This window comes from Sinocyclocheilus anshuiensis, unplaced genomic scaffold (genome assembly GCF_001515605.1).
Source record: "Sinocyclocheilus anshuiensis isolate Anshui unplaced genomic scaffold, SAMN03320099.WGS_v1.1 scaffold364, whole genome shotgun sequence".
In the NCBI taxonomy this organism is placed as follows: Eukaryota; Metazoa; Chordata; class Actinopteri; order Cypriniformes; family Cyprinidae; genus Sinocyclocheilus; species Sinocyclocheilus anshuiensis.
Window position 1 is genome coordinate 5,572 of NW_015555735.1, and position 21,485 is coordinate 27,056.

Consider the following 21,485-nt stretch of genomic DNA (forward strand, 5'->3'; position numbering starts at 1 on the left):
GGAGTAAAGCCTGTGTTAATGCTATTGAGTAGGCGTTGACGTCATCAAATTGCGATCGGTTCGTGAGATCGACCAAATAGTGAGTACCGATCGAGTCATGAAATTTGATTATCGGCCGATACCGATCTCTGGCCGATCGATCGGAGCATCCCTACTTAGAATCACTGTAATGTGACGATCAAATATAGGTGCGGGTGGGTGGCGAGCGGATAATTTGAAGCAGCGGACTCGGGTGAAGTTTGAGCTCATCCGCGCATCTCTACACTACAGTGACCTGGGTCACCAGTAGCAAACAATGGCGCGCGCTCTGCTGGAAAAACTAAGTAATTACACCATTCAGAAGCATTTAATCTGCTTTATATGTTCTGTAAAAAAAAGTTCATATCGGCGGCATATTCGCCGATACCGATATATCGCGACAGGCTCATATCGGCCGATAATATCGGCTAAACGATATATCAGTCGGGCTCTAGTATTGTCTTATAAATCTATACTTTATTATTAAAAATATTAGATGCACATTAATGTTCTCCTAATGGCCCTGCTTTAGAGTTAACAACATTAAGATCCAGAAGGAGAGAGCTCAGAAACTTTCTGTAGTGACGTTCAGACATTTCTTAACAATTATGAGAAAATGATGGCCAACAGTTTAGGGCTGGAAATTTTTAGCCACCACATTCAGGGATGTGATTACAAATATCGCAACACGTCCAAAAAAAATATTCAAATCAATTGGGAATTAAAGTGGCTATATGTATGCTCTAAATTCATAGAAGTGCTACTATATGTCTGCTCTGATCTGCCTGTAGAAATAATCTGATATAATACTCTAGTCTCAAAGGTAGTTGGTATAATTCAATTCATTTGTATTGCACTTTTCACAGCATATTCACTAACCATGTATAGGCCATATTTATGCATGAAATCTGTTTTCAAATGTTTCCACAAACAAATCATTCACCAGTAACATTCCAATAGCATACTACATTTTATTCTTAGTCTACAAAAAAAAGGAACAGCTGAAACCACACATGCTTAAATCTCACAATCTGGGTCGGTTTATGTTAATTTTATGCATGGTTATTTAATTTTAAGTATATTTCATATACAGTAAAAGAGTAAGAAAATGTGTCTTATGTTTGCTGAGATTGACGAAAGGCTGTAAAGGAAAGGTTGCATGGATCTCTTATACAGAGATGGATTTGCTGCATTTTATGCAAATTAATAACCTCAGGCACACGGTTGCTCAATTAGGATACTCATTTACATTCGAACAAGATTAAGAAAAAATTCATGCTTTTAAATGTGTTGTGAATGAGGCAGATATTTTTAATGTGAAGTTCTCTTTTGTGTATAAATACACCACTCAATTATTGGTGAATGAGACTCACCGTTCTAAAGCAGCTTTACTAAGAGCAGTGCTTTACAAAACTGTGCACAGTGCCGATGGTAGCAGGGAAAGCTCTGTGATGTTAAAGTAGATGAGGAAAAGACCTTGAGAGGAACCAAGATTCAGCTGGGGAAGCCTTCATCTGGCTCACATTTATACAGCATACATACAAATGACACTTTTAACAAATCAATCCTGATACATAATGCTAGATAATTTTGACTAATTTAACAGATTATAATAGTTTATATTTAAATTTTGTAGTTGTGTGTTTTTTGTTGTTTGTTTTTGTTTGTTTGTTTGTGGATCAGTGAGTGAATTATTCTATATTGAAACAATTTCCCCCTACTAAAATGATAAATGAGTTGTTGTCAGTACAACTCTCCATCTCATTGCCATTAAAACTTTAACTCTACATTAATATCTACTTACTCTAAGAATAAATAACACTGTGTAGCATTCTATGATATTCGCACTTGTACTGAGACAACTTGAGGCCTTTTTGGCTTTTTTATTATATTGGCCATTATTTTATTAGTTTTACATAAATGTCAGTTCTACTGCTGAAAGATTCTTGTTTCGCTTTCTAACCACATCTTAATGCCATATTCTTCATAGTGGGTCTGTTAGGAGAACACTTTTTCTTCGCATGAGAGAGTAGTTATACCTCTGGTAACTGTTTAAACTGTTTTACAGTGTCTGTCCACTGTATCTTTCCTATTATTTTTATTTATTTTTTTTTTTTTTATAATCTACTCCATCTGGATTATCCATCTATTTGAATCTTTAAAAATGTCCTCTGTTTTTACTCGTTCCTAACTGTATTTTTCTTCCACAGAAGACTCAAGTATGCGTAAGTATTACTTTTTTTTTTTTTTTACTTTTTTACTATACTATTCAATAAAGAGCTGATTCCTCTTGTCACCCTTGGCTCCTTGTTCTTTTTGATCTGAAATGTATGCAACTGGTGGATTATGATATTTGATAATTGTAGTATTCCTGTAAATGAGATTCAATGTATCCTATAATATGCTGGTTTCTGAGCATTCTGCAGGTCATATAATATTTCTGGTTGGGCATTGTAGCTTTCTTTTAGATGACAGTTTGCTTTTGGGTTATGTTTAATTTTGTTATAAGGGTTACAAAGTGATTTGTATTTTATGATAGGTTGCAAGGATATGTCTTGTGCTGTTGATTTTGTCTTAATCCATACAACTCATTTACTTATTTAATTTATTTATTTATTTAATTTTTTTTGCAGCTACATGGGCAAAAGCAATGCTTGGTATAGGTGGTGTGGGTAAGTCACATTCTGCATAATTCACCTAATAATCTACATGTCCTATACCTTCTTTTTATTCAATACAAAAAATCTGTTAAGTTGTTGCAGTGTTGGGCTTTAAAGGGGACATCAGATGCCCTTTTTCCACAAGTTGGTATTATTCTTTAGGGTCTTAAAGTCCCCCTGTAGTGAAAATCAAGTTTTTTATGTTGTTTATTTGTCTATATGGGGTTTTTAATATGCCTTTAGACAAACCATGTGCCAATCTATTAATCAACACCATTGCGGAGTATTTTCTCCTTAAAACTGTAGTTTCCCAAAGACTGACCCAAATACGGTTTGAAACAGCCCTCGGTTTGCTACGTCACAAACCAATAACCAATTACGTCAAGGGATCGATTCCTATCACTAGCATGCAAAATATACCAATACCAGCACAAAACCAAAAATAAATTAGACCAAAAAACTCATGAAGCTGTGGTTTAATGTGAATTTAGAACCGCTAACTTGCATTATAACCCGTGGCAACAGTTTAAAAGTAGCCCGGAGTCAGACGCACCTCTCCCGCAGCAGTGTCTGCACTTCACATGCGTATGCTCGCGGGCGCAAATTAACAATCACAAACGGCTGCATTCGAGTCTTCAAGGCATTTTAGGACACAACGTGACTGAGTGGAGGCGGGACAAATTTGCATATTCATAGATCCGCATATAGTAAATTAGGCAAGGGTGTAGAGTTACATTCAAGCTATTATAAGGCATGAGAAAATTATTTTCACAAGAAAAAACATTTAAATATGTAATTTTTATGATCAAAGATAAGTTTTAAGGGATAAAATATTTGACTACAGGGGGACTTTAATGAAAAGTGTACTTTGGTTAAAATTTCTCAATGCTAGTGTAAAAGGACACCCTTTTTACCTTTGTCAAAAACAGCTCTGTTCACAGGGACCCATTTCGGTGCATGTCCCTTTAAATGCTAATGAGTTCTGCTCACCACGCCCCTCTCTTCCATGGTGTGACGAGCCGTTCTCTAGACTGTTAACTTTAGCTGCATTCGTCGCGGAACTTGCTAACTAGCACATTATTATGAAAGGCGATTTGCAAAGATTCATTAAAAAAACGTATAAAACGGATAGTTCCGGTCCTTGATTCTGATTGGTTGAGCCGTGTTCGAAGTTGTTGTAAATTACTCTACAAACATACACCTCTTTGCGTCAGTGTGTTGCTCGGCAACCACTTTGTTGCAACCACAACTGTTTCTGAGGAACTACGTTGTTTGTTTGGTGGAATAATTAATATGCTTTTAATATAATAATGAATAATGTTTTTATTCATATCATTTAATTTGCTTTGTTTTATTTTGTGAAACCTTGCTACGCTCCGCCTCGTGTCTAACAACGCCCCTTAGCTGTTATAAATTCACTGTAAACCACGGCTTCTTGGGACTTACTGCTTTATTTTATACTCACTCCAGATGAAGCTGGATCACGAATGATTCGCATGAACAGACGCATTTAGGTAGATCAGGGGACACATTCCCTTCAAAAACAAAAGTAAGCCTCTGCGTCTTTAGCGGCTCTGATGTCGGGAGTAAATGACGACTGCTATGTTCATGATTGCATCCAACAACAAAACACCTCAGTCGCTTAGGAGACATTCTTGTCTACGTCCCTGCCCCGGCGTCGAAACAATGGCGCACTGTTTACAGCTCACTCAGGGCGGGTCTATCCTGAAACACCAGTGTCAATCAACAATCGTGGGGCGTCCTGGGTCTGTGTGATGTCACACAGCCAAGAATCTGTGAACGGCTTGATCTGAGAAAGTGTTATGATTTGAGGGGATTAAAAAAAAAAAAAAAAGCACTGGGTGGATTTTTAGCATTATAGGGTGGTTGTGTACACACACTGCCAACACACATTTATGTTCAAACACCAAACAGCAAAAGTGAATTTTTCATCTGATGTCCCCTTTAAAATGTCTGGGTTTGGTTCCAGGGATTTAAAAAAATACAACAGTTAGGATTATTTTTTCTTTTCAAAAAATCCAATCGATCAGCTCATCTTTTATAATACAAAATGCAAGGAAACTGAGAATATGATTTAAATTTTTCCTTTTTGATAATGACTGTTTTCTGGATAATAAGTCTCACCTGATTATCACACTGGGCTAAGATAGCATTGAGACAAAAAAATGTTAATGTATAATAAACATGTATTTTACGTCCCTTCACTTCACAACAAATCCTTTAAACTTTTTTCTTTTCTGTTCTGAATACTGTTAAATTGAAAGTAAAGCTAATGTATATTATAGTGGCATTTATTATTAACAGCATTTATAAATGTCAAGCCTAAACAAATGTGTTTAAATTGTAACTGAATCTACTGGTGTGTGAGAAATGTGCTATGTACACTTGGACTGACATGCCTCTCTCATTGAGCATAAATCCAAATGTGTGCGTTTGCATGCGTTTTGCATGCTTAACGTCAATTACACTGTGTAAGTTGCAGCACGTTTCAGATGATAAAAAGCGACCTGTATTCTGAAAAACTTTGCAAGTTTCGATGGGACCACAACCTCGCCTGAAAAAAGAAATCCAATTCCCTAAGCTGTTAGTTCGCTATGTTCGCCATGTTCCAGTGCTCTATAATAGAGAAATAGATTGCTCATGACATCATAAAATGTGAAGCCACCGCGGCGCCATATTGGTATTCACTAGTATTCATTTCATATGTCATTTCGATACCTAAAAAAATACATATTTTACAGTCACCATTTTGCAGATTGATCATAAACACAGCTAAAAGGCCTCCTACCAGTGGCCATCCTTCACAAAACTTAAAATCTACCACAGTTTCATCATGGTACAATGCAAAATGTTTCAATACAAGCATTTCAGTCAAATGTAATTTATGCAGTATTTCAAACCTTTAACCCACGGGAGAAAATCAACCAGCCGCAACAGTTTAAAATCAGCCCAATTCTGTGTAAAAAATGTGGATTTGGCGACCCTGCATCCAACACGAGCTGCATCCAAATCCATTTAAACACTCCGCATATGATAGCGGCTTCCTGATGCGTGAAAATTATATTCAATATTAGAATGTTTTCTAAGCAGGCGGTAATGGTCAGAAATTGGGAGCAGGATTAAGAAAACAGTCCTGCGCTGTTTTGAATGGACTATGGAAATATAGAAAGCAAAAGCTGAATCCCGGACATTGAGCGATTTAGAAATCCCGGCCGGACGCATTTTTTTTAGGTCCAAAAAGAGGACATGTCCGGGAAAAAGAGGACGTGTGGTCACCCTAGTTTATTGTATATTCAAATCAATTCCTAGTACTAATGCAAGATATATGTTCATGTTTAATATTTCCTGCATAAATACACTACCAGTTAAAAGTTTTTGAACGGTAAGATTTTTTTTTGTTTGTTTTTTAAAAAATTCTCTTCTGCTCACCAAGTCTGCATTTATTTTATCCAAAATACAGCAAAAGCAGTAATATTGTGAAATATTTTTATGATTTAAAATAACTGCTTTCTATTTGAATATATTTTAAAATTTAATTATTCCTGTGATCAAAGCTATGCATCATTACTCCAGTCTTCAGTGTCACATGATCCTGCAGAAATCATCGTAATATGCTGATTTGCTGTTTTAGAAACTTTTTTTTTTTTTTTATTATTATTATAGGGGTGTAAACTGGAGGGTTCGTCACAATACAATATGATATCGATTCTCATACCCAGCAATACGATATTTGCTGATACCTCAAAAAATTCTACAATGCGATTTCGATATGATTCGATTCAGGAATATATCAGTCGATTTACTGATATGATATTATGTACCCATTTTAAACAACCATCTACGTTTTTATTAACCCACAAATGCAACCAAATTATATAACTTGAACATTTTTCTGAAATTTCCACATACTGTACATCAATTGAGACATTCAAAAAAAAAAAAAAAAACAGGCCTACACTTTTTTTTAAATAACAATGAAAAATAAATAATTGGAACAATAAAAAAAAAATAAAAAATCAATGTCACACATAAGATCAGTAATCTTATGACATGACAACAGTCAATAAAATCTTTCAGGCTTCTATGCTGAAATGTGCAATGTGTAAAATAGTGTAAATCCTCATTAGGAAAAAACAAAAACTCCAGTTGTACAAAAAATGTAAATGTAGATAAAAATGTTTTAACAGCTTTATTTTTGTGATTTTTAAAATATTTAAGACTCTATTTTTTTGGCTGCTACTATGGGCTCAGTGCTAAGAATCTTTTCTACAGATTAATTACAAGCAATAGCAGAAAATAAATACAGTAGAACTAAGACACAAATAAACAGTGTTTTTCAGGTCCAAAAGAAATATTAAGGTACAGAAATGTAAATAATTATATGTAGAATAACCCTGCATAGTCTTAAGTGTATAAATTAAATATAGATGAATCCTTATTTAAGTTACAAAAGCAGTGAGAGATTTTGTTTTCTTTGACGGGTTTATTGTTAGACTGCTTTCACTTTAAGAACGAAAGCACAGATCCAATACTGTTAGTGTTTACGTTAAAGGGTTAGTTCACCCAAAAATTAAAATTAGCCCATGTTTACTCACCCTCCAGTCACCCTAGGTGTATATGACTTTCTTCTTTCAGACTAATCCAATCAGAGTTATATTAAAAATTGTTCTTGCTCTTCCAAGCTTTATAATGGCATGTGCGGGTGTTTTTGTTTAACAGTCCAAAAGTAGTCAAATAAAGTGCATCTAACCATATTAAAATGTGCGTCACACGGCTCGGGGGTGAATAAAGGCCTCCTGTAGCAAATCAATGCGTTTTTGTAAAAATATGTATGTATATCCATATTTAAAATTATATAAACAGTTTTGTGTAACTTCCGCTGTCTGTGTGCGTGTGCATCGGATGTGTGTGCGCAGAAAACTTCTCACAGCTATCCCGAGCAGAGTATATGAGCAGAGTGGAGCGGCAACAATTTCCCCTCCGTGCTCCGAGCATTTAATAATCACTCCGCTCCAGGTTCACCATTTCCCGCTCCACTCCTCGCTCACTGATATCAGAAACACCGCTCCGCCTTAGGGTTAGGGTTACCCTAACCCTAACCTCCGCTAAAGTATTTCTGTATGTTTGAAATATCACAGTTCTGTTCATAACGTATATTAAAAGAAGATAATAAAATAAATAAATTAACAGGAGAGTTTCAAATTGGCTTATTGGAACACTAGTGTGCAAACTTTTTTCCTACCACATGCCAAGCTAATAACATGGTTGTCAGCATTAAAATGTATAATCAGTGCTTGAAGTGGGCCGGTACGCAGGCACTTCTATATTTTAGTCTTTAGCATACCGGCACTTCTGACATGTTGCCGGTACTCAGAGTCAAAACATCAGTGTCTGGGTGATTAGAAATGCCAATATATCACACTACCAGGAGGGGTCACCTCTCATCTCGACAATTCACAAGAATGAATGCAAGCAGATTCGGTCTACTTCAGCGAGAGATTGTCAGGAGAGGTAGAATAATAATTAATTATTGATTACTAATTTTAATCAGTACATTATAGGCTAACAAAAACAACACCTTAACAACTAAAAGGAGCAGGTTTTTGCGATCACATCATTTTAAACCGGTAAACTCCTGGAGTTGGAAAGTCCAAGGATCCAGTAAGCGAATTCAAACAACATCAAAACTGCGTCCAGATGTCAGTAAATTATTCTTTTCAGCGTGTATTTGGCTTAAAAGCAAGAGTGTTATAATGGATGCTGGCTGAAGGCGTTTTAGATTTGCGGTGGTCAGTGGTTTAGTGATTCTGAATGGATCAGGACAGGTAGGTCAAGGCGGGAGCTGTAGTGGTCTTTGGCAGCTCCTTGTGGTCCTGTTTGGTATCGCAGCTCAACTTATGCTTATTGGTATTGAAAACGTTTACTTAATTATTGATTGATTGTGGCACTATATATACATTGTGAATTCTGAAAATTAAAAAGTACTTATTTATTTAATATAAAAAAAAAATAAGGGGGTTGGTCTGGGGGTGAGTACTGGTACCTTCTTTTTTTCCACTTCAAGCACTGGGTATAATTATTGTAATAACAATTTGTTCTTATTTACTGGCTGTCACTTGTCTTTAATAATGTTTGAACTTTATATTTGTTAGGCTAGTGGTTTTTGCTGTGGTATTAAAATTGAAATCGAGAATTGTCACATTTTATTGGTATCTAAAATACTAGTGTCATATAAGCTTATTTATTAGAATACAAGATAACATAGATAAAAAAAAAACTGATAACAGCAACTATTTTGTTTTTATTGTATTTATTTATTTATTTTTGTGGCAGGGACAGTGAAAATGTTGGCAGGGCAAGTAATAATTTGAACCAAAAAGAAAAAATCCTTAGCATTGAGCCGTTTTTCAGCGCCATTTTATTCCCAACTATTTTATATTTATTTTTATTTTATTGTCAACTGGCAATCACTGAAGTCAAATGCAGTCACCAGGCTGTACCTGTTAACTAAGGCAAACATGCCAGGAAAATGTACATTTCAAGAGCTTTGGCTACAAAATGACCACTTCAAAGACTGGGTGTTAAAAGTAAACGACAGAGAAGCAAAAACTAAATGTGAAGAAATAAAAAGACTTGAGTAACGAACTTGATGACAAACAGAAAATCCTTCAGGGCGTTTAACCCCTGACAGCATAAAAACCATCAATTAATTTCTGTAGAAATAGTACAGAAAAATATCAAAGTGCATTTAATGGGTAAAAGCAGAAAGAAAGAAAAAAAAGTAGTGTGTATGCGTGTTTAACTTAGTTTTATACTAAAACGTCTGGAACAAGTAAATAAAGCTTGCAGATGGATGGATTTAAAATACTGTCTGTGGCTGGTTTTTGTCTGCTCGGTGCTCAGCACAACAGAGGCCTGTTTTTCGGTTCATTACAGGTCATGGAAATTCAGCTTTTTAGTCGGAAAAGTCAGGGAATTTGACATTTGGTGAGTGAGAACCCTGATACTACAGATATCGATATTTTATGCATGACATCGATACATCGTATCGTTAGACATTTGATCGATGTATCGATCCATTGTTACACCCCTAATTATTATCGATATTTAAAACAGTTGAGTACATTTTTTCAGGATTCTTTGATGAATAAAAAATGCAAAGATAAGCATTTATCTGAAATTAAAAGCTTTTGTAACATTATACATTATATAATTCAAAAGCTTGGAGTCAGTATAATTTTTATTTGGGGGGGGAGAAGTTATAAAATATATTTTTTAGAAATACTTTTTAATTTAGCAAGGATGCATTAAATTGATCAAAGGTGATAAAGACATTTATAATGTTACAAAATATTTCTGTTTCAGATAAATGCTGTTCTTCTGAGCTTTCTGTTCATCAAAGAAACTAACAAATTCTACTCGGCTTTTTTTAACAATAATAATAATAATGTTTTTTGAGCAGCAAATCAGTATATTAGAATGATTTCTGAAGGATCATGTGATGCTAAAAATTCAGCTTTGAAATCACAGGCATAAATTGCATTTTAAATTATTCAAATAGAAAGCAGTTATTTTAAATAGTAAAAATATTTCAAAATGTTACTGTTTTTGACGTACCTTGGGTCAAATAAATGCAGGCTTGGTGAGCAGAAGAGACTTCTTTAAAAAAAAAAAAAACATGAAAAATCTTACTGTTCTCAAACTTTTGACTGGTAGTGTACGTTCATAAATACATTTTGTGTTTGGTAAATTACCTGTCAGTAGTGTGCAGCAGACACACCCACCTTAACAATTTCAACATATCACTTATCCTGGCCAAAAAGACCATAAACATTCCTGATAACATCTTAAGTACCAATTAGTTTACATACATGTATATTAAATAATCCTGTGCCACTGATACGCTGCAAATCAGGTGATTTTTAGATCAGTGGTTTGGCTATCAGTCAATGATGCCCTCTGTCGATAGGGAATAGCGGTATGGCCACTTGAACGCTTCTGGTGGCTTCACTGTCTGATAGGAAAGAGCCTGAGAACACTTAAAATAACATCCTCCCACTAACAACATCACAGGAAATGAATTCATTTTTGGCCAATCCCCCTGTCAGTTGTCACAGTATCGGTTTTGTTTTATTTGTAAAATATTCAAGAAAATGTGTTTTGTTGTGCTTTCATGTAGGATTCTGATGTTACTAGAATAAGAATTTGATCCTTTTTTATTTTAATCAAGGTTAATCATTTGTAATGCAATTCCTTTCTGTTTAGCGGGTGTGGTTGGAGTTCTGTGCCTTGTGTATTTCAAGTATTTCAAGAAACGGTAAGTTATCTGCACTCTCAGTTGCTTCTTATGTGTTTTCTAGGCTCTTGTTCTCACACTGTCATATTGGGTAATAAATTAATACTTTGCATTCATGGTTAGCAAAACAGGTCGAAGGTTCGGGTGAAATTTCCACACATTTTCCATGGGAAATGGAGATGCCTTTGAGGTTTAGGATTAATATACCAGCTGTTTATCATGCACATGCTGACTTTTGGATTGCAGCTCAAAGCTGCAAAGGTGGTGACTATTTCCTGGTGTAGAACTAGACTACCCATAATCCTGCAGAGAACGCCACCTTTCAAAGAAACCTCTGCTCCCATGAAGCATTGCAAATGACATAATTGAGTCCGTATCCCTCCAGCTACCCCTCTCAAGCTGTGATCCTATTCACAGGGCCCCTGGCTGTGAATACTCTAGACGTTCACTTTTTCAAAATCTGTTCTTTTCACCATCAGGTGATTGGAACATACCTTAAAAGTACTTATATTAACAGATAGATGCATATTTCTGAATATTTTGCAGTCAGATGTATTTTTATAGTCAGTTGTATTGTTTTTGTTTTAGGCATGTCATTCACATTGCTTCATGGGCATTCTGTATCCTGCTTTTTTGCTTCAAATCAGAATACATAATGTTGAGATTCATCTTGGTTGTTTATTTGATTATTTAAGAAATGTTTAAATCCCTTTCAGCAGAGAATGCTGACAAAGTGTACTGTCACCTTTTTGAGCAGGTGATTAAATATAAATGCAATAATGTATCAAACCACAAAATGCTTCATTGTACATAAAAATTCAAATGAAAAAAAATTTCCCTTGAAAAATTCTTGTGGAAATTTCTTCATTTTTGCAACCCTTTATGCTGATAGTCTATATGGGAAGCAGTGTGCCGTTTTGTTTATTCCCCCAGGTAGAGGGGTTTTCTGTGTTTAAGAGTGGGGTGAGGTCTTGTAAATGTGTGCTGGATTTAGGTTTAATATACCCAGCTATTAGTCTATGCACATGCTGACCTTTACCATACTTTTGGATTGCAGCTCAGACCATGAAAAGGTTGAAAAAAAGGACGAGGATGGATTATAACTCCCTCACATACCTGGTAAGGACCATGGGAACTATGCAGCTTTCTCGAAGACAAAAAGTCTTCTCCTACTTCCTCCTTGTAACGTCACAAAAGAGTTTCTGAACATCATACAAGCCATCATTGCCATTTAAATATCCCAAAATATAAAAATTTCAGAACAAGTCAGTTAAGACTTTAGGATTGTGGAGGATTTTTGAGTTTTGAAGGTTCTTCCTCATCATGTATTTAGCATATCCATACATGCATATGCATATTGTCATTTATTCATCAACTACCCCGAGTGTCTTCAAGACACTTATTCTTTCTTATAGCTAACTGGGACTTACCAGGTTTCATACCTTTAAAAAATATAGAATATTATCATTTATATAATTCATTCTTTGTTCTTAATTAATGGCATGCATTATTCTGTTACTCTTTGTGAATTTTTGCACCTCTAATTACAGGTCTTCATGAAGTTGTCCTGCATGAAATCCAAGTGAAGAATCCTGCAACTATATATACGCACTTCCCAGAACCCGGCAAGAGGCGGACTGATTCCCCGCAACAAATTCCTCCATAATCAGAACCAATGTTGCTTTAAAAAGACAAGCTTAATTTGGAAAAACTCCTTTCTAGCAGTCTCTAACTTTTTTCCCATTCTGTACTCTAAAACAGATCTGTCATCTTCACATAAGTCACTTTTATAAAGTGTATGCTTGTCATTTCTTAATTTTTAACACTGTTAATACAGTGATCACTCTTCCTGAGAACATCTGATTCATGACAAAAAAGTGCAGACTGTCCCTTACCTCACTGATTTAGTCGAGGGCTGCATTTAGCATGAATATTTATGTAGAAGGTCTGATCAAATTTAAAAGAGATGAATGTCTGAATTTGTAATTATTTCATAGTATTTGGGAATCCACATTGTACAAACAAAACCAAATGTTGTACAATGCTTAAGGCTTTGTTTTCATTTTGCCTGTTCTTACTTTTCATTTGGATAAAACGTGTATATTACCCTTCCAGTAGATACACTGCAGAATGTGATTTGCAGCACAGATTTTAAATTGAAAGTTCTGTTAAATCCTGCTGAAGCCTTTTCATTCTATGGTTTTTGTTAAGGGTTATCTAGCTGTATGTGTTGAGCAGGATTTGTATAGGTTCTAATTACATTAGAAATGCTTTGCTATTGGTCGATTACAGACTTCGATCTAATGAAGAAAAGACAATTTGGTAAACTTTTCATTTCTGTGATGTTAAACGTCATTTACTTTTGTCTATTTTATTAATATTTACAGATTTTTCCAACGTAGTTAAGCCCAAATACCTACAGAGGCCTAATTGCTTTTTGTTATTGGGCTTTGTGTTTTTTCACCCTTTTGGAAAAGTTTGCTAATTTCAATAATTTATACTATCTTAACTTGCTCTTGCCAAATTGCAGTCATGTAAAATCGTCTAGTTTAGTTGAGCTAATATTTTCAGCCATTTTTGTTAAATTGGTCAAATAGTAATTTAATTTTAACAGCAAAATTTTTTCCCCAAATGAGTGTTTTTTTTTTCGTTTGTGTGTTAAAATTTACTGTTTAATTGTTTTATTGTTTTTTTATCTTGCACTTTCAAAGATGTATCATATTGTTTTATTGTAGCAATTAGGTGTTGTTTGGAATGGTTTTGAACCACTATTTTTTTGTGCCACTTTAAACTAGGAATGCACTGGCATGACTCTGTGACAGTGCTAATTCTGGAAATCAGCAAAGTTGATCAAATATAAATCCACTTCTTGAAATTCTGTATTTCACTGAGATGTCTGCGTGCTTGGAAAGTCTAAAAACAAAAGCTCCACAATCAAAACAGAACACTTGGGTTCTTAACTGATAACGGTTTCCATTTGTTCATTTTATTTTAGTTCTTAGATATTGCAGACTTAAGCATTGATTCTGTTTGACAAAGTCTGATGTTGTAAAATTAGATTTTGCAAGACCAGTAGCTCCATCAGTAGATACATTTCATAGTCAACCAGTACAGCTGCTTTCTGTATCACAAGGCTGCCAATAAACCATGTTGCATTTCCCCTAAAAGCATTGTTAACAAGGAGCAATCAGTTGAGATATTTAGTTGTAGTTTAATCATTCAAATAGAAAAATGGATGTTTATAACATGATTGCAATGCACTGCTCTGATTGCAAATCTAGTGACATGAACTGCTCATTTGAATCAGTAGAATATACAACGTATGTTTAACGACAATGCCCAACAAAACACATTGTAAAATAACACTCAACATGAATCCTACTGCACATGGCATATTTTGAATGGACAATTTTGCTCCAATGAGCTTTTTAACAAATATAGTCACTCCATTAACATTACGTCAAGATGCACAGCCAACAGCAAAAGTTGCACTGCATTTATAAACAGATTTACGTCTCCTATAAACCATTCAATCTTTGTATTTTTACACAATTTTGGGCATCTCAAATTAATTAAAACATTTTATCCATTGAAAACACGAATGCTAGGTAATTTTGGCACTTTTATTAGTCTAATAACCAATAAATCATAATTTAGCTTAATTTGCATTTGCATTTTAATTTAGCACTTTTCATTCTCCATGCAGTGACTGGTCCATCTTAGGCACTTAAATTGTACATTTGGCATAATTAAATATTGGCAACTTTTAAATGTACAACTACACATATACAAATCCAGTACAATATGAGAAACAAACCACCAGATTTATAAGACAAGATAAATAACAGTAGTCCAAAAAAAACCGCACAAGATATTCTAATGCAAAACGTGTAAAAAACGTTATTGCATTCATAAGTCTGTAGTTTACCAGTAGACAGAGAAACATGCATGTGCACTGTATGTGTACTGAAATGTGTAAGTTCAATTTAATGCATTAGGTATCATGAACAACTTTTTGCAGCATTTATTAATCTAGACCAATGTTAATTTACAAATACAAAATACATATAATATTCAGTGGTAACACATGTTCCTTCATATATATATGTGTATATGACATGTATATATATATATTAATATTAAAAATGCTGTAAAGGAATCGTTCAGTTTCATGTTAGCTAGTGCATGTAATGTATAGAACCCTATTGTAAAATACCCATATTAAATAATTACAAATGTAATAAGGGAGAGATGTAAATAATTTCACCACTTTCTACAAGACATCAAAATAAATTTGAAAAATATGGTTTGCCTTTGAATATACATACTCTTAAAAACACTCATGCTAGATCCATAAATTCCTGATTACCAACCACATCAGTTTTCACATACATACAAATCAATGATATTTTGACAACATGACAGTTTTTGGTTGTTTTCGGCTCAAATCACTCACTCTGAGGCACTGAAATCGCTGGGCCTTTTGGATCATCAAAGCGGTCCATGGTGCGAACCTGCATGATCATGTGTAGGCCGTAGGTAAGAATGAACACCATGAGCAGAGAGGTCAGCAGGCCCATCCAAATCCCCGGAGTGAAGAATCCTGCACAATCGCTGGCATACGAGAAGTCTTCACCAGTAACGCTGAAGCCTTGGATCTGTGGGAAACATGATGCATCAATGTGGAGTTTTTGTGGTATACTGTATATGAGTTTTGTTTAACACTACCAGTCCAAAACAGCGCGCTGATATAGTACCTGAAAATCAGTGAAGGACAGCGTCCACATGGTAGCGTTGTCTGTAGCACTGCGGGGCACCAGCAGGGGGCTCTGAGCGCTGCTTACACTCTGGCAATGGAAAGAATACTCTGCAGGAGAGTAGATCCCACCGCTGGCGTTAAAGATGGCCCTCTGCCCATCATACTCCAGCACCACCTGCTCCATCACCGACCAGTCGCGAGCAGATACAGGAAAGAAGATCTTGCGCACAGAGAAGCTTTGGGGAAGTATCACAAATTAAAGGTGTGACAATATATGTGACCCTGGACCACAAAACCCGTCTCAAGTCGCTTGGGTATATTTTTAGCAATAGCCAAAACGATTTTTCGTTCATTCCAAAAATCATTAGGATATTAATTAAATCCTATTAATTAAAGATCATGTTCCATGAAGATATTTTGTAAATTTCCTACCGTAAATATATCAAAACTTAATTTTTGATTAGTAATATGCATTGCTAAGAACTTCATTTGGACAACTTTAAAGGCGATTTTCTCAGTATTTTGATTTTTTTTGCACCCTCAGATTCCAGATTTTCAAATAGTTGTATCACGGCCAAATATTGTCCTATCCTAACAAATCATACATCAATTGAAAGCTTATTTATTTAGCTTTCAGATTATGTATAAATCTCAATTTCAAAAAATTGACCCTTATGACTGGTTTTGTGGTTCAGGGTCACATATTGTTACAAAAATACAACAATATATATCATGTATACACTATTGGCCAAATCTTTTAAATAATTACAATTTTTTAAATGTTTTTTAAAGTCTCCAGTATTTTTCTATCAAAATACAATAAAAAGTAAAAATATTAAATATTAATAGTTTCAAAAGCTTATTTGATTATAAAATATATTTTATAATATTACATTTTTATCATATTTTAAAATTTAATATATTCCTGTGATGGCAAAGCAGAATTTTCAGCAGCCATTACTCGAGTCTTCAGTGTCACATGATCCTTCAGAAATCATTCTGATTTTCAATCATTTGATCAAATACATTTCTTGGTGAGCGTCTTTCCAAGAAAAAAAATCTTAATCCTAACTTTTGACGCCTGGTGTACTTCACCCAAAATTCAAGTTTAGAAAGATTTAATTTAGGATTAAATATGGTAAAATAAAATTAAAAAAAAAAAAATCACACAACTGAGCTTCCATGTTTATTAATAATTAGTAATAAAAAACATAAAATACATTTTACATTTTTAATGTATTAAGTCAGGCACAGCGTGCAAGTATATGTGCTTAACATAATTTTGTGGGGGGGGTTTGTTTTTGTTTTCAAGATAAGCAGAAGCATGAATATTTCTATTTTGGTGTTGCTATTGGCCAGTACATGGGGACCAATGTTTATTCATTAAAAAAAATGTATTATCTGTTCAAAATATTGCGAAAGTATTGCATTGTCCGATCAGTACTGTGTATCGATCCTTCAAAATCACAAATAATACATATCAATGAAGGATTGTGTGTTAAATACTCACATAAGCTGGAGGGATCGGAAATTCAGAACATTTCGGTAATTAAGGACGAGTCTGAAAAACAAAATATTTGATACTTTCAAGAGAAAAGCATTGAAAAATATATTAATGTATACTGGATTCTGCTTTATTATGATTCTGACCGTGACAGTGTTTCATTGCAAACAGAACCAGCCGTGACGTCAGCAGAACCATTAAAAATGTCTCTTGCCAGATCAACCTGGTTCCCAGAGTAACTAGCGAGGAGAGTGTCGGCCCACAGCAGGATGCAGGGCTGCCCCTCTGTGTTGTTGACGACAAGTGGGGGTTTCACAGGTGACTCTGGTGGTGCCTGAAGTAGCGATCGGCCCACAGAATGTCCTGCCATTACAGGGGTGTCCTCAATGACCTACAAAAGAAGGATAAATGACAAAAGACATTTTTGTTCAGGGTTTCATCAAAGCTGTCGTGAATTGATTGTGTCAAATGAAAAGGAACATAATGTGAGAGAACAAAGTGCAGTACATACTAACTTTGTCCTTGTGATTTTCCTTATTTGGATAAAAGCATCTTTGAAATGCATTCATGTAAATGTACAGAAAAAGTGAGCACTTACTCTAGAAGGCTTCAGGCCGGTGTATACAGCGGTGTAAGGCACATCCTGAGATTTGAACATGTCGAGGACCTCTCCCATGATCGCATCTAATCAGAAAAGATATCTTACATACTATAGTAAAGTACAACAATACTGACAAACACATGGCATCAAGTCAGAAAGAATCAAACCATAAAAAGCAATACACAATCATACTAAAACCATTATCAAACCTGATAAAAAAAAGTAACTACTCACCATTTTTCAAAAGTAATTCCTTTGTCTGATCCCTGACATTCAAAAAATAAAAACAGTGTTATTTTTGTGTTATTTATATACTATTATAGTATTTATTAACATTTAAATTACCTTTTATTTTAACATTTTCAGTGTTATTCATTTAGTAATTTTGTTGTACTTAGGGATATGCCGGTATCAAATTCTCATGTTGCGATTAATTGCTACTGCTTTTAATCACGGTATACGGTATTATCACGGTATTGACTTTAGTTTTAAACAAGTGCTGTCATAATACAGTATAACAGGTTTAATAACTTTTTTCTTATAACAAAAATAACTGAACATTTAAATGCAATAAAGCAATACAGAAAAATTTATAAAGTTAAAAGTTTTACACAGATTAAAGTGCAAAAGAACTATAAAGACCAAATATCGCATTACCGAATACCGGCACAAGTCTAATTGTACTCTTTTGTCATTTTCATTCGTTTTTTTTTTTTTTTTACATTTAGATTTAGCTTTCAGTTATTTTTTTTATTGTTGTTGTCGCCAAGGAAACATATCTAATTTTCATTTAGATTTTTTATGCTTCTGTTTTCCTCCAATATTTATACTTCATTTCAGCTTTATTTCAAAAACTAAATGATTTTTAGGTTTTAACAATATCAACAGTACAAAAAAGGAAGTTAACATTTTAACATTATTATTGAAATTCAGAGTGCCTTGCAAAAGCATTCAGACATTAATCAATTCCTTCATTTTACTGAAATGTTGTGTTTGTTTTATTTCAAAGCTCTGAAACACAAAATGTATCACTTTGGCAAGACTTTGTTTTAGAATGTATTCTTTGAAACAGCTGAAAAGGCTATATTTTAGTTTCTGTGTTGCAGAAAGTTACTCAGATGAAAAGAATCTGAACCCTTTTTGAAAGACACTGTATAATATAAATAACATTGCAGAACATCTTACCCAGCAGTGTAAGGGAGATGGACAGCCAGTAGTGAAGGCTGTGCGGTGTTCAGCTTGATTTCCTTCAGGGTGCTGGGGTCGATCTGGACTGCTGGGATACCCAGCTCTCCCTGGAGGAGTTCCAGGATGGAATGTGATGCAGACCAGTCCAGGGCTGGCAACACCAGGGGATTGGAGGACGTCTGAAGTGCTGACTTTAATACAGAGAGAGAAATTTTGACGAGAATGTTGAGAGAAATCTAGTTGTGCTATCCCGCCAGAATAAAAAAACAGAGCACACCCACCTCTACATTCAAAAAGGCACTGTCTTGCTTGTTGCCAAACACTCCACCGTACATAGTGAAGTCTTCCATACTTAGCTATAAAGTGGGGAGAGCAGGCAAAAAGTTGGTTATATTAGTATCACTGAGTCTGCAGATGATCAAAATTGTACAAGGGTAATGAAATCCTAGTATGTCCAAGGGAAGATGAATGGGGAAGTAAGAGTGTGGCTCAAAGTCACACTATACTGACAAGTCCAATAACTATGAGAATAAAAATATCAGTGTGAGAGGAGGAAACTACTTCACTAATAGTTCCACATTGTAAAATACATTCCTACTACACTGATCCCATTGTAAAGCTTTTCAATAATGTCAGAAATTAACTTAGGGACAATAAGGACAATGTGTGGAATTGATTTTAAAGGGCATTATTACCTTTATGAGGACATTTTTCCAACATACACCACATTGTTCACTTTCATATATTTCAATCAATTTAAATCTTAATATAACTAGATAATACTGTATAAATGTTTAAAATTCTAAATAGCAGATAAAACACAAGAACGCAATGCAGGGACATTACTTTAGCCCCCATTGTAAACATGTGGGGCATTTTACCTTATCCTGTAGGAAGAGAAGCACATTGTGTGGAGCAATGGACAAGGCAGATTTCAGATAAGACGCCAGCTGCTCACCAGACACTGTCTGGCCAGCTGTTGGTTGAGCCAGATGTGGCATGTTGGACCTGTATTGACAAAGTTATCATTCAGTTTGCGACTCCCCTCAACAGAATCAGGCTGCCTTGAAACCTTATCCACTGTAATGAAGCTCTACCAAACGCTTTTGAATGTCACTGTTAGCTGATTTAGCTGCCTGAACATATATAAGAAAAGCACAGCAGTGTTCTGGAGTTACTATAGAAGTCCATCAGAAAGCAATATTCAAGAGACAAACGTGTGACGTACCCCTCACTGGTCCACATGAGCAGAGGCGCTTGAGCATAACAGCTATAAGTCGAGCAGATAAATAATAAAACCGACGTGAAGGCCATTGTTGAGAGACTACTGCGCCGCATTCCTACTTCCGTCATGCTGCAGGAGAGTCACGTGAATGGCTGATGATCATGTGACTGTTTTTTTTCCCCTTCAATCATGTGATTCTCTTCTGACTCGATTCGTTCACGTGCTCTGAACAGTGCGCAGGCGCGAGATGCAGCGTTATACAGTCTATGGTCGCAACGCCGAACATCATATGAATAAACCAACTACATTTGCATTATTTGCTAGGCCAGCAAGAAAAATAACATCCAGCCTCTGTAAATCATCTTCAATTTAAAACGCCATAATGATTACAAACGTTAAAAAATGAACTTTTAGATTTAAGTTCGATTTGGAACTTTATATGGTCTCACAATATATCTATCTATCTATCTATCTATCCTAAATAAAAAAAAAAAAAAACGTCTTATTGTACTTATTTGAACAATGCCTGTAACTTGGTATTACGAGCACTTCCTGTGTCTGTTTGCCTCTTTAAGAAGAATCGCATGTATTCCCCAATTGTAAGTCGCTTTGGATAAAAGCGTCTGCAAAATGACTAAATGTAAATGTAATGTAAATCAATCAATCAATCTATCTATCTATCTATCTATCGCTCTCTCTATCTCTCTATCTATCTATCTGTCTATCTATGTCTGTCTGTCTGTCTTACCACAGTGAAGTTCATTTTAACAATCTAGCTCGTTTGTCTCCCTTATGCTACCTGCAGAATCCAAATGTATCCTCGCTATTACCTATAAAAATATTAAATTGATAACAGTTCAGCAAAAACTACCTTTGTCTTGAAAGACTGCATAGAGATGCTTCTTAATACTCAATGTAAAGTTAGCATATTTGTCTCTAAACACCTGGAATGCATTGGGATGACGCTGTAATTTCAGGACAACTTTATTGGGCTTAAATATTGACAGGCAGTCTCTATCATAGATCGCATTTTAAATCACGCTTATTTTAATAACTGACAGATCACATATTATTATGAGTATGTTGATATATACGTGGAAATATTCGTTTGCAAAACACTAAAACAGATCTGATCTTAATCATTAATCATTCGTTAATTCACGAATTATTGAGAGAGGCTTCATCATCCAGTGTTGTCGGCGGAGGGATATCT

General features: G+C 35.0%; 1 protein-coding gene and 1 long non-coding RNA gene across 2 annotated transcripts; one reads left to right on the top strand and one right to left on the bottom strand.

Annotated features, from left to right (window-relative positions):
• The first annotated feature begins 450 nt into the window (after nt 1–450).
• On the top strand, nt 451–14,162 carry LOC107673076 (uncharacterized). The gene is made up of 5 exons (XR_001632371.1): nt 451–2,243; nt 2,652–2,690; nt 10,965–11,016; nt 12,053–12,114; nt 12,546–14,162. It is a non-coding gene; the product is annotated as an uncharacterized LOC107673076 (long non-coding RNA).
• A 694-nt stretch (nt 14,163–14,856) lies between these two features.
• On the bottom strand, nt 14,857–20,417 carry LOC107673074 (V-type proton ATPase subunit S1-like). The gene is made up of 10 exons (XM_016466518.1): nt 20,276–20,417; nt 19,929–20,055; nt 19,329–19,403; nt 19,045–19,238; nt 18,094–18,125; nt 17,857–17,942; nt 17,405–17,649; nt 17,265–17,315; nt 15,753–15,990; nt 14,857–15,653 (listed from the first exon to the last, which is right to left on the bottom strand). The coding sequence occupies exons 1-10, from the start codon at nt 20,398–20,400 to the stop codon at nt 15,444–15,446; spliced, it is 1,383 nt and encodes a 460-aa protein (XP_016322004.1). The 5' UTR covers nt 20,401–20,417; the 3' UTR covers nt 14,857–15,443.
• Between the last annotated feature and the right edge of the window lie 1,068 nt (nt 20,418–21,485).

Excerpts from the sequence above, each read along its gene's own strand:
- LOC107673074 (XM_016466518.1), bottom strand. The coding sequence starts at position 20,400 with ATGACGGAAGTAGGAATGCGGCGCAGTAGTCTCTCAACAATGGCCTTC. Across the intron at positions 19,239-19,328 it reads GTGCCTTTTTGAATGTAGAG|TCAGCACTTCAGACGTCCTC; the intron begins GTGGGTGTGCTC and ends TCTGTATTAAAG. Across the intron at positions 17,650-17,856 it reads CCGGCCTGAAGCCTTCTAGA|GTCATTGAGGACACCCCTGT; the intron begins GTAAGTGCTCAC and ends CTTCTTTTGTAG.